General features: G+C 44.3%; 1 protein-coding gene across 1 annotated transcript in view; it reads left to right on the forward strand.

Annotated features, from left to right (window-relative positions):
• The window catches only part of LOC120296868 (BPI fold-containing family B member 6-like), a 36,900-nt gene that overhangs the window by 1,283 nt on the left and 21,977 nt on the right, over nucleotides 1-13,640 (forward strand). The window contains exons 2-8 of the mRNA XM_039318898.1: nucleotides 398-558; nucleotides 2,766-2,865; nucleotides 4,151-4,255; nucleotides 6,983-7,129; nucleotides 8,516-8,579; nucleotides 10,500-10,560; nucleotides 12,823-12,914. Of these exons, the coding sequence (XP_039174832.1) occupies nucleotides 432-558; nucleotides 2,766-2,865; nucleotides 4,151-4,255; nucleotides 6,983-7,129; nucleotides 8,516-8,579; nucleotides 10,500-10,560; nucleotides 12,823-12,914 (696 nt within the window). The 5' untranslated portion in view covers nucleotides 398-431. The remainder of the gene's footprint in view (nucleotides 1-397; nucleotides 559-2,765; nucleotides 2,866-4,150; nucleotides 4,256-6,982; nucleotides 7,130-8,515; nucleotides 8,580-10,499; nucleotides 10,561-12,822; nucleotides 12,915-13,640) is intronic.

The raw sequence follows: 13,640 nt of genomic DNA on the forward strand, positions 1-13,640 counted from the left end.
GCCTAGACCAAGGGCCTTCAAACTTGGCCCTTTGATGACTGATGGACTTCAACTCCCAGAATTCCTCAGCCAGGCTCCATTTTGTTTGTTAGATTTAAGACAGGGGTCTTCAAACTTGGCCCTTTGATGACTGGTGGACCTCAACTCCCAGAATTCCTCAGCCAGGCTCCATTTTGTTTGTTAGATTTAAGACAGGGGTCTTCAAACTTGGCCCTTTGATGACTGGTGGACTTCAACTCCCAGAACTCCCACACGTGCCTGTCTGAGGAATTCTGGGAGTTGAAGTCCACCAGTCATCAAAGGGCCAAGTTTGAAGACCCCTGGCCTAGAGCAAAATCCGGCCTTTTCTTTATTCCCTGAATCTAAAGACGGATGTTGTCATTCCACATGTTCACAGCCAAGGATTCGTTGCTGACTTTCTGTCAGTCACCATGGATCTAGCCCTCAAGATGCCCTGGGTTGGGGTGCTGGTCTTCTTCTGTGTCGCAATGGGGCCTTCGGAATTAGGAGATTCCTGTAAAGCTAACGTGAAATTTGAGCCACCGACACTATTGCGCAGTAAGTTAAATGGCTGAGATGGTTGTAAGAATAGGGGGGGAAATTTCAAACAACAGTTTGCATAGAGGGAGGGAGGGAGGGAGGAGCAAGGAAGGAAGGAAGGAAGGAAGGAAGGAAGGAAGGAAGGAAGGAAGGGAGAGAGGGAGCAAGGGAGGGAGGGTGGAAGGAAGGTAGGAAGCAAGCAAGGAAGGAAGAAAGGATAGATTCTGGGATAGGAAGGAAGGAAGGACAAAGGAAGGAGAAAGGAAGGAAGGAAAGAAAGAAGGAAAGAGAAAGGAAAGGAGGGAGGGAGGGTGGAAGGAGAGAGGGATGAGTAAAAAGAAAGAAAAAAGAAAAGAAAGAAAGACAGAGGGAGGGAGGAAGGAAGGAAGGAAAAGGAAGGAAGGAAGGATAGATTTTGGGATAGGAAGGAAGAAGAATGGAAGGAAGGAGAAAGGAAGAAAGGAAGGAGAAAGGAAAGGAGGGAGGGGGAAGGAGAGAGGGATGAGTAGAAAGAAAGAAAAAAGAAAAGAAAGAGGGACAGAGGGAGGGAGGAAGGAAGGACATGGAAAGGAAGGGATAAAAAGAAAGAGAAGAACGAAATGAAAGAAAGAGCAAGGAAGAATATGGAAACGGAGGGAGAAAGAAAGAGAAAGAAGAAAGAGAAAAAGACAGAAAGAAAGGAGGGGGAGGAGAGAAGGAAGAAAAAAGGAAGAGAGGAAAGAATGAAAGAGGGGAATAAATAAAGAAAAGAAAAGGAAAGAAAAGGAAGGATGGAAAAAAGAAAGGAGAAAGAGAGAAGAAAAGAAAGAGAGACGGAGGGAGGGAGGAAGACTTTTGATTTTGGAATGAAATAAATGGGTTTTCCAGTTCCTTCTTTCTCAGCCACGTAAAAGTAGGAAGACGCTGAAAGCTGGAAATGTGGAGAACTTTGTTTCTATCACCAGGTTTTCTCCTAGTAGTTAGTTGAAAATATTCTCTCCCCAACACTCCAGGCATCGATTCAAGATGGGAATCGTCGTCCTGTCCCCTGTTCCCATTTAATGCAAAGACCTCCTTCCTTCCTTCCTTCCTTCCTTCCTTCCTTCCTTCCTTCCTTCCTTCCTTCCTTCCTTCCTTCCTTCCTTCCTTCCTTCCTTCCTTCCTCCTTTCCTCCCTCCCTCCCTTCTTTCCTCCCTTCCTTCTGCCCTCCCTTGCTCCCTCTTCCTTCCTTCCTCCCTCCTTCCTTCCCTTCCCCTCCCTCCCTCCCTCCCTCCTTTTCTCTTTTCCTTCCTTCCTTCCTTCCTTCCTTCCTTCCTTCCTTCCTTCCTTCCATTTTCCTTTTCTATCATTTTCCCTTCTTCCCTCCCTCCCTCCCTTCTTTCCTCTCTCCCTCCCTCGCTTCTGCCCTCCCTTGCTCCCTCTTCCTTCCTTCCTTCCTTCCTCCCTCCTTCCTTCCCTTCTCCTCCCTCCCTCCCTCCCTCCCTCCTTTTCTCTTCTCCTTCCTTCCTTCCTTCCTTCCTTCCTTCCTTCCTTCCTTCCATTTTCCTTTTCTATCATTTTCCTTCCTTCCTTCCTTCCTTCCTTCCTTCCTTCCTTCCTTCCTTCCTTCCATTTTCCTTTTCTATCATTTTCCCTTCTTCCCTCCTCCCTCCTCCCTCCCTCCCTCCCTTCTTTCCTCCCTCCCTCCCTTGCTCCCTCTTCCTTCCTTCCTCCCTCCTTCCTTCCCTTCTCCTTCCTCTCTCCTTTTCTCTTCTCCTTCCTTCCTTCCTTCCTTCCTTCCTTCCTTCCTTCCTTCCTTCCTTCCTTCCTTCCTTCTTTCCTTCCTTCTTTCCTTCCTTCCTTCCACCAAGTTTGTTGAACCTGCCGTCTTGTTCATTTAATAATTGTATTACGTCATACAATTATTTCCTCCTCCTCCTCCTCCTCCTCCTCTCCTTCCCTGGAGTAGAAGCTAATAGCAGCCGTGTTTTCAGCGCCAGGGGTGGGGAAGGGCTCCAGGAGCTGTGAGGGGAGATGGGGGCCCCCCTCTAGTGCTGGGATGAGCCTCTTCCTCATGGGACAAAGTTTCGCGGTGTGAGTTGGGCATGGCTGCTTCTTTGTGGCCCTCTTTTCCTCACCCGGATGTCCCTGATGGAACGGCCACTGGGCTAAAAGGAAGGGTGGCTCCTGCCCACCCCTGCTGGGACACGTCACCTTGCACTAGGAGAGCACCTCATTTGAGCTAAGCCCTGAACTTCCTGTCTTAGTGGTCCAGGTCATCATTGTTCGAGGGAACATTTTGGAGGACATGATAATGAAAGCCATGAAAAACGGGGACAATAGCAAGATGATCAAAGGCATCAAAGGGTGAGTTGACTCATCTCCTCTGGGGCAGCCAAGGGGAAGTCTGAGGTTTGACCCCCAGCAGGCTTCTAGAAGTTTCCAGCCAATAGTTGAAGACCCAACAGATGTGGACAGAGGGCAAGACTCTAGGTCAGGGGTAGGCAACCTTGGCTCTTTTATGACTGGTGGACTCCAACTCCCAGAATTCCTGAGCCAGCCATGCTGAGGGGAAAGGGAGAGGCTTCCAAGCTGAGCCAGGCTGGCTGAGGAATTCTGGGAGTTGAAGTTCACCAGTCATGAGGGGGCCAAAGTTTCCACCAACTGGCTCAGGAATTCTGGGAGTTGAAGTCCACAAGTCATAAAAGAGCCAAGGTTGCCTGCCCCTGGCCTAGTTCCTACTCAGAATGCCGTTCTAGGACAGCAGAAATAATGAAGAATAGGAAAGGCCCAACGGTGCTTCTGTTTTCAAGCCGCGGCTGGACTGTCTTTGTTTTTCCTTGAAATCGTTTCGCTTCTCATCCGAGAAGTTACTTCAGCTCACCCACAGGCGCTTTTTCAGGAGGCAAGTGGACATCCTTGTTTTCCTTTGAAGACCTTTCTCTTCTCGTCCAAGAATCTTCTTCAGCCTTGGATGAGAAGTGAAACATCTTCAAAGGAAAACAAGAAAGTCGAGAAAAAGCACCTCTGGGACATCCGTGACCTGGAGGACACAGAATCTCCACGGACTTCTTCAGTTTTGAACTGAAGGAGCTTCTTGGATGAGAGGTGAGATGTCCTCAAGGAAAAACAACAAAGGAAGTCCACCTGTCTCTTGTAAAGAAAGCATCTTCGGGGACAACCTTAACCTCAATGATGGAGAGTCTCCATAGACAAGAACAAGAAGGCTTAATCTTGGACTTAGTCTTGTCTGGACAGCCATTGGTCCAGAATGCTTTAGGGTCTCTTGCTGGACAGAGGGTTGGACTAGAAGACCTCCAAGGTCCCTCCCAAATCTGATATTCCCATGGATGAGAGTCCATCCACAAAGGAATCCAATCCGTGGCCACCTCAAGGGACGGGCAGGAACAAGAGGGCTATCAATCTGCCGAGCATCGTTTGATTAGAAAGTTAGCAATGGGAGCAGGACTGGAATTCAGTCCAGAGAACCCAAAGATGGGTCTGTGATTCCCCTGAGAACGTATACACAACTCCGAGTTGCATTCATTTGTAGGCATTTAAGCGGATTCGCCAAGGCCTTCATCTAATTCTCCCCATCAGCAAAACATGTGTTCCTCTGCTATTCTTCACACTCTCTTCCTTACTCTCGTAGGTTGAAAATTGAGAACATGGAGATACCCAGTATTATCATCATCTTAAAAGGAAATTACATAATCATTACAGATCTATTTATTATCATCTCAATTTCTGGGAAAAGGTGAGTGAGAGCCCAGTTTTGGTCATGGATGTGGACCAGATAGATTAGACCTATCCATTGGGTAGGTCTATTCTAATGAAAAGAAGGACCAGGGGTGACATGACAGCACCATTCCAATTTTTGAGGGGTTCCTACAAAGATGAGGGGATCAACCCTTTCTCCAAAGCACCTAAAGGTAGTAGCTTTAGCTGACTGGTGGGGAATGGAAAGATTTGTTATTCTTTGCAGTCATCTGATCATTAGCACTCGTTCTGGGAGTCGCTGAGGCCACTTGGATAGAGGAGAGAGATCAAGGGGCTTCAGCGATTCTCAGAGAGAAAACCAATTGCACAAGTACAGCATAGGTGGCACCATGCTCAATAGTAGTAACTGTGAGAGGGACCTCGGAGTCCTAGTAGACAATCACCTAAATATGAGCCAGCAGTGTGCTGCAGCTGCCAAAAAGGCCAACACAGTGCTAGGCTGCATTAACAGAGGGAGAGAATCAAGATCATGTGAAGGGTTAATACCACTTTATAAGGCCTTGGTAAGCCCACACCTGGAATACTGCATCCAGTTTATTTATTTATTTATTTATGAGACTTATATACCGCTTTAAGTGCGAACACTCTCTAAGCGGTATACACCAGTAAGCAATGTATATATATATTTACATTGCCCCCAACAATCTGGGACCTTTCCGTACCCCGGAAAGATGGAAGGCTGAGTCAACCTTGAGCCGGTAAGATTTGAACCGCTGACCTGCTGAACACAGTCAGCTAAAGTGGCCTGCAGTACTGCACTCTAACTGCTGCCCCACCTCGGCTCTTCAGTTTTGGTCACCACGATGTAAAAAAGATGTTGAGACTCTGGAAAGAGTGCAGAGAAGAGCAACAAAGATGACTAGGGGACTGGAGGCTAAAACATACAAAGAACGGTTGCTAGAATTGGGTATGTCTAATTTAATGAAGAGAAGGACGAGGGGGGACATGATAGCAGCCTTCCAGTATCTCAGGGGCTGCCTCAAAGAAGAAGGAGTCAAGCTATTCTCCAAAGCGCCTGAAGGCAGGACAAGAAGCAATGGATGGGAACAAATCAAGGAGAGAAGCAACCTGGAACTAAGGAGAAACTTCCTAACAGTGAGAACAATTAACCAGTGGAACAACCTGCCTCCAGAAGCGGTGAATGCTCCACCCCTGGAAGTTTTTAAGAAGAGACTGGACAGCCATTTGTCTGAAATGGTGTAGGGTTTCCTGCCTGAGCAGGGGGTTGGACTAGATGACCTCCAAGGTCCCTTCCAATTTTACTATTATTATTATTATTACTAATAACCAGATGGCTGCCAAGAATGTAAATCCTTCCATTCCCCTTGGACGACAAGCAAAATATATTTTTTTTTATTGAAAGTTTTATAAATTTTACAAAAAAACAAAAACAATACAAAACAAAAAACAACATATACAAAAAAAATATAAAAAAATAAAAAACTAAACATATAAAAAAAAACCCCATCCCCCACCCCTCACAAACGCCCTCCCTTCCCCCCCCCGAGCTTCCCAGAGCAGAATATAGGCTTAGTTAAAAATTAACAAATAAAGATAAAAATTAAATTAAAAAATTTATATTTATATATATATAAAAAAGTATCTATATATAACATTCTCTATATATAAAAATAAAACTTATGAAAAAACTATGTGATATTTTTTTATACCCAATCTAAATTGTATAAATTTTATCCATTTGTCCCAAACGGCAAGAAACTTCTCTTGCGTTTGTTGCTTTAAGAAAGCCGAAATCTTTGCCATTTCCGCCAAATAGGACACTTTAAGAAACCATTCCTGCAGTGTAGGCAAAGATTCCTTCTTCCCATATTGTCCAACTAACAGCCTCGCGGCTGTAATCAAATTTAACATCAATACAACCTCCTTTGTATCACAATCTGTAACAATGCCCAACAGAAATAATTGCGGAGTAAATTTTACCCTCCTTCTAAAAATTCTCTGGATATTCCAAAAAATTCTCTGGATATTTTTTAAAAAAACCCCAAACCCATGAAAGTTTAGCTGCCTTACGGAAAACTCTTGAGCTGGATGATGCAGAATCTCCCTAGACATTTATTTATTTATTTATTTATTTATGAGACTTATATACCGCTTTAAGTGCAAGCACTCTCTAAGCGGTGTACACCAGTAAGCAATGTATATATATATATATTTACATTGCCCCCAACAATCTGGGTCCTCATTTTACCTACCCCGGAAGGATGGGAGGCTGAGCCGGTGAGATTTGAACCGCTGACCTGCTGAACACAGTCAGCTAAAGTGGCCTGCACTACTGCACTCTAACTGCTGCGCCACCTCGGCTCGACGTTGCCTTGTGGGCCTGCTAGGGGTGCAGTCGTTCCAGCAAATCTGCTCCCAACATCACCCCTTTTCTTTCTTTCTTTCTTTCTTTCTTTCTTTCTTTCTTTCTTTCTTTCTTTCTTTCTTTCTTTCTTTCCTTCCTTCCTTCCTTCCTTCCTTCCTTCCTTCCTTCCTTCCTTCCTTCTTTCTTTCTTTCCTTCCTTCCTTCCTTCCTTCCTTCCTTCCTTCCTTCTTTCTTTCTTTCTTTCTTTCTTTCTTTCTTCCTTCCTTCCTTCCTTCCTTCCTTCCTTTCTTTCTTTTCTTTCTTCTTTCTTTCTTTCTTTCTTTCTTTCTTTCTTTCTTTCTTTCTTTCTTTCTTTCTTTCTTTCTTTCTTTTTTCCAGCTTTATTGGCGGACAGATGACAATCACCGTGGGTGGCGAATTTAACACGACGGGCAAGATTTTAATCTTGCCGAGCAGTGAACTGCTTCTGAAGGTCACGGATTGTAAGGTGGCGGTGAAGTCCTGTAAAACCAACCTTCCCAGCAGGTGAGAACCCACAAGGCATGTCAGACTCGAACACAGGGCCCTCTCTAGCAAACGGACATTCTGCGGTGAGAAAAAAGAACAAGGTTCTACATTTAGGCAAGAAAAACCAGAGGCAGAGGAATAGAATAATAGGCGGTTCCTGACTCTATAAGAGGGATCTTGCAGTCGGAGTCCTTTCGGCTCGCCGCGCACAAGTATACAGAACCAGAACTAGACGGTGTTGTTTCTCTGTGTCATATAATATATGTGGGTATATGCATAATTCTGTATTTATTTGTTTGTTTGTTTGTTTATTTATGTAGTGTAGTTTGGAGGTGGTAACACTTTGAGAGCTTTATGCAACAAAATTTCGTTTTAATGTATGCTGATTAAGTGTACATTCAAAGTGACAATAAAGTTATTATTCTATTCTATTCTATTCTATTCTATTCTATTTTGTTCTGTTCTGTTCTGTTCTGTTCTGTTCCGTTCCGTTCCGTTCCTTTCTGTTCTGTTCTGTTCCGGTCCGTTCTATTCTGTTCTATTCTATTCTATTTATTAATACAATCCCATCCCATCCCATCCCATCCCATCCCATCCCATCCCATCCCATCCCATCCCATCCCATCCCATCCCATCCCATCCCATCCCATCCTATTCTATTCTATTCTATTCTATTCTATTCTATTCTATTCTATTCTATTCTATTCTATTCTATTCCCATCCCATTCTATTCTATTCTATTCTATTCTATTCTATTCTAGTCTATTCTATTCTATTCTATTCTTCTATTCTATTCTATTCATACAATCCCATCCATCCCATCCCATCCCATCCCATCCCATTCTATCCCATCCCATCCCACCCCACCCCACCCCACCCCACCCCACCCCACTCTATTCTATTCTATTCTATTCTATTCTATTCTATTCTATTCTATTCTATTCTATTCTATTCTATTCTATTCTATTAATACAATCCTTAGCTGTATAAACAGAGGCATAGAATCAAAATCACGTGAAATATTAGTACCACTTGATAAAGCTTTAGTAAAGCCACACCTGGAATCCTGCATCCAGTTTTGGTCACCATAATGTAAAAAAAAAGATGTTGAGACTCTGGAAAGAGAGCAGAGAAGAGCAACAAAGAGGATTAGGGGATTGGAGGATCAAACTTACAAGGAACAGTTGCTGGAATTGGGTCTGTCTAGTTTAACGAAGAGAAGGACGAGGGGGGACAGGATAGCTGTGTTCCAGTATCTCAGGGGCTGCCCCAAAGAAGAGGGGGGTCCACTTATGCTTCAAAGCATCAGAAGACACGACCAGACATTCATAAATGTTGGGCTGAATTGGGGTGAAAGATTACTTGTACTTTATAATTCCTTCCATTTCTCGTCTTCTCTTTCAGCATGCTTCCCAAAATCGTGAATAAGTTTTTGGATTCTACACTCGGGAAAGTCATGCCGGGTGTGGTAAGTCTGGGGGCTTTATGATGGTAGAATCACGGACCTGGAAGGATGGGGTGGAGGCCAGGGACCTCTTTGCTCCCCGTGAGTCCACCTTATCCCATAGTTTGGGCAGGAGAGACACATTTCAGATCCCATTTAGTAATTCCAGGCACGTAGTAATAGACCCTTGCTTGAAGAGTTCAAGTTAACTACTTTGGTAACACTTGATAAAACCTTAGTAAGGCCGCACCTGGAATGCTGCATCCAGTTTTGGCCACCACATTACAAAAAAGTTGTTGAAACTTTGGAAAAAAGTGCAGAGAAGAGCAACTAGGATGATCAGGGGACTAGAGACTAAAACATACAAAGAACGGTTGCAGGGATTGGGTATGGCCAGTCTAGAGAAAAGAAGGACTAGGGGGGACATGACAGCGGTTTTCCAGTATTTGAGGGGCTGCCCCAAAGAAGAGGGAGTCAAGCTCTTCTCCAAAGGACCTGAAGGCAGGACAAGAAGCAACGGATGAAAACTAATCAGGGAGAGAAGCAACCTGAAACTAAGGAAAAACTTGCTGACAGTGAGGACAATTAATTAGTGAAATGGCTTTCCTCCAGAGGTTGTGGGTGCTCCATCAATGGAAGTTTTAAAGAAGAGGCTGGACAGCCATTTGTCTGAAGTAGTATACGGTCTCCTGCCTGAGCAGGGGGTTGGACTAGAAGACCTCCAAGGTCCCTTCCAGCTCTATTTTGATTGATTGAATTGAGTTTACTTTGTTGTTTTCTGCGTATAATACAGGAATAGAATAGAATCGAATCGAATAATGAAGAATAGAATAGAATAGAATAATGAAGAATAAAATTGAATAGAATAATGAAGAATAGAATAGAATAATGAAGAACAGAAGAGAATAAACAATGAAGAATAGAATAGAATAGAATAGAATAGAATAATGATGAATAGAATAGAATAATGAAGAATAGACTGGACTAGACTAGACTAGACTAAAGTAGAGTAGAGTACAGTATAGAGTGGAGTAGAGTAGAGTATAGAGTAAAGTAGAGTAGAGTAGAGTAGAGTAAAGTAGAGTAGAATAGAGTAGACTAGGGTAAAGTATAGAGTAGAGTATAGAGTAGAGTAGAGTAGAGTAGACTAGAGTAGAACTGGAAGGGACCTTGGAGGTCTTCTAGTCTAGCCCTCCGTTCAAGCAGGAGAACCTATACTATCTCAGACAAGTGACTGTCTAGCCTCTTCTTGCTTCTCTCCTTGATGAGTTTCCATCCGCTGTTTCTTTTCTTGTCCTCTGGTGCTTTGGAAAATAGGTTGACCCCCCCCCCCTCTTCTTTGTAGCAGCTCCTCAAATACTGGAAGATTGCTATCAAGTCAATCTAGTCCTTCTTTTCTCGAGAACTAGCCATATCCAAATCCTGCAACTTCATATATTTTACTCTCCAGGCCTTTAATCATCCTAGTTGCTTTTCTCTTCCCTTTTTCCCAAAGTCTCAACATCTTTTTTTTTTTTTTTTGGGTAGTGTGTGGTGACCAAAACTGGATGCAGGATTCCAGGGGTGGCCATACTAAGGCTTTATAAAGCCTTATACTAATACATCAGAGGTTGCATCCTCTCCCCGCCTCTCTGGGGTCCTGCTGCAGCCAAGTTCCCGGGCTCCAAAAATATTGGGGGGAACTCAATGAGTTTTAGGAGACATGTGAGGGCACATCGCCTTCCAATGCTGGCTTAAAGTGCTGGCCGGTGTGGTGGCGTGCACGGAGGTTGAACACGGGCAGAGAAATGAGTCTGCACGGTTGTCTACAGGGTGGGATTTGTCACCCTTAGAGTCCCCACCTGCTCCCCCCCCAGTGAAGATCTGTCTCAAGCCCCATTTGATCCCAGGAACCTGCTGTTGTTGTCCAGTCATATCTCCTTTTCTGGATCCCTTGCTTTCCAGTTGTGCCCAGCGGCTGACTTGATGATGACAAAACTAAAGGAATCATTTTACAAAATCCTGGGTGAGTGTCTTCGTTTCTGTCAGGCCTGCCACAACTCAAACCTCCATTCGTTGAGAAAGGTAGAACTTATTAGGGATCAAGCGCATCGTAATAGTGCAAAACCAGAACTGAGAATCGCGCACCGAAATCCATGAATTCTATTCTTCCCTCCCTTAACGGTCTCCCGTTGCCCCTTCCCAGTGTAACCAATCGGGTTCGGGAAAGATGCTTTCCTAACGGGTCAGTCCAAGCCCAGTTTGGGGTGCGGCCCCCTGCTTTTTCCAGCTGGGTGACCTTGAGGCAGCATCTTGAGGAGGTACAGCTTTTACTTTCGCTTCCCCAAGCAGCCGGATCGTTTCTTTTTGGAATTTAAGGGAGTTTAGCTGGGGTTTAGCTGTTCTTTCTCATCGTGACAGCCCAGGGGGCCCCATCGTCTCGGACCTGAAGGTAGAACGTAAGAAAGGAACAGGTGACCAAAGCTGGGTCTGATGCCTTGACCTTCTGGAGGGCTACAAGAGACAGTTTGGGGATATGCTAGCACCCCAAAGTCTGAATTTTGAGTTTTTCCTACTTCTTTGGGGAGGAGAGAATCTGAAGACCCCGCTCCCCCAAGTCAGTTCTTTAGTTGACCTTTTCTCTTTGCAATTGGGGTGGGGGTCCCAAAGGGGCTTTTTTCAGGAGGCAACTGGACTGTCTTGTTTTTTCTTTGAAGACGTTTCGTTTCTGATCCGAGAAGCTTCTTCAGGTTCTGACTGGATGATGGGGAAGGGAAGGATTTATACTCCTTGCAGACAGCTGGTCCTTTGCCTTCTTTTAGAGAGACACAGGTCAACCTCCAAGTGGCCTCAAGGACCCTCTAAAAGAAGGCAAGTGACCAGGAGTATAAATCCTTCCCTTCCCCACCATCCAGTCAGAACCTGAAGAAGCTTCTGGGATGAGAAGCGAAACGTCTTCAAAGAAAAAAAACAAGACAGTCCAGTTGACTCTTGAAAAAGTCCCTTTGGGACAACCAGGACCTGGAGGATGGAGAATTCTCCATGGACAATTGGTGGGGGTCAGGTTATCCCACTTGGGATGTCCTCTAAGGTGAAATAAGAGTGTTGGATCCAGTCAACCTTTAGGAAGGTCGGATAAATGATCAAGAACTAAAATCCCAAGCAGAGTGCAGTGTGTCACGCAGTTGTTAAGTGAATCTGGCTTCTCCATTAATTTTGCTGGTCGGAAGGTCATAAATATGAGTCCTTTGCCGTGTGTCTGAATTTTAATCACATGACCACGGGGATGCTGCCACGGTTGTAAGTGTGGAAAATGATCATATGGCCCTCTTTCCAGCACTGTTGTAACTTTGAAAGGTCACTAAACGAACTGTTTGAAAATTGAAAACTACCTGTATTGGCTAAAGCAGGAGTCTTCAAACTTGGCCCTTTCATGACTTGTGGACTTCAACTCCCAGAATTCCTCTGCCAGCGTGAGGGAACTAGGACCCTTTTATGACTAGTGGACTTCAACTCCCAGAATTCCTCAGCCAGAGTGAGGGAACTATGAGCCTTTTATGACTTGTGGACCTCAACTCCCAGAATTCCTCAGCCAGGCACAAGGAATCCTGGGAGCTGAAGTCCACAAGTCATAAAAGGGCCAAGCTTGAGGACCCCTGGGCTAAAGTCACCCAACACTCAGCTTCTGGTGATTTGGCTTAGTGTCTTGTGTGAATCCTGCCACAGTGGTTTACAAGCCACGATTTATAGCTAGCGTGGACCTGGTTGCCCTATAGTCTTGCAAACACCAATTTGTGTTTTTAGCTGAGTTCTCACTGGCAGAAATACCATAGGGCAGTGGTTCTCCACCTGTGGGTTGGGACCCCATTTGGGGTCGAACGACCATTTCACGGGGGTCGCCAAACAACACAGTCCGCCATTTTTTCCCCCCTTTTCCTTAGCTGTGCTACTCCCTTTTATTCTATTGGCTTTTGAAAGCCAATAGAATAGACTCTCTTGAATAGAGTCTAATTTTATTGGCTTTCAAAAGCCAATAGGAATTGTCCAGGCTATCTCTGCCCTGCTGAGCCCGCCAAAAGGCCCATTCTGCAAACGGTGCTGCACCAGTTGAGTAGTCCTCGACTTACGACCGGTTGAGTAGTCCTCGACTTACGACCGGTTGGGGGTCGCGGCATTAAAAAGGTTGAGAACCACTGCCATAGGGTCTTTTGGGAAGCCCAGGAGTTATATCTGGCTGGAGAAACTGCTTGATGGAACCATATTTTAATGCAATGTGTATCTTTCATAGCAAAGAAACCTATAGGGAATATTGGCTATATTGTGTACGAAGTGGCAGAAAAACCGGTTGTCTACGCAACTCACATCAGCTTTATTCTCAAGGTAAGAGTGGATGGATATGTTATTTATCACAACCCCAGTTTTTTTTAATGAGGATTTTATTAGTTTTTTTCTTACATACATGCGTTAATTTTTCAACCCGCGTGCTGTCTGGATTCAAAAACGCTAATACATAATCAATTCCTAATCCTTGATTCTTTCCTCTAGCCATTTGTAGAATAACTCCCAGATTTGGTGGTATTCTGTTTCTTCTTTATCTTTCAATCTCATCGTTAATCTGTCCATCTCTGCGCATTCCAATATTTTTTTAATTACTTCTTCCTCTGGTGGAAACTCCTTCATTCTTCCAATGTTGCGCAAAGTTTATCCTTGCTGCTGTTATGACGTGTAAAGCCAAATATAAACTTTGTTTATTAGTCTTTTCTGGCATTATACCTCCTAATAGAAAAAGTTCAGGTTTAAATTCCACGTGTTCTCCCAACATTTTTTCTAACCAAACATGTATCTTTTTCCAATAAGCCTTTGCTTTACCGCAGTATTTCCCAAACTTGACAATTTTAAGGCATGTGGACTTCAAATCCCAGAATTCCACAGCCAGCATTGCTGGCTGTGGAATTCTGGGAGTTGAAGTCCACATGCCTTAAAATTGTCAAGTTTGGGAAACACTGCTTTACCGCATGTCCCCCAAATATGATAATATGTGCCTGAGTTATGTTTACATTTCCAACATCTATCTGACATATTTTTAAACATTTTAAACACAACCCC

The sequence above is a fragment of the Crotalus tigris genome, unplaced genomic scaffold (assembly GCF_016545835.1).
Source record: "Crotalus tigris isolate CLP2741 ecotype Arizona unplaced genomic scaffold, ASM1654583v1 scf7180000021643.52994198:917841, whole genome shotgun sequence".
NCBI classification, from domain to species: Eukaryota; Metazoa; Chordata; class Lepidosauria; order Squamata; family Viperidae; genus Crotalus; species Crotalus tigris.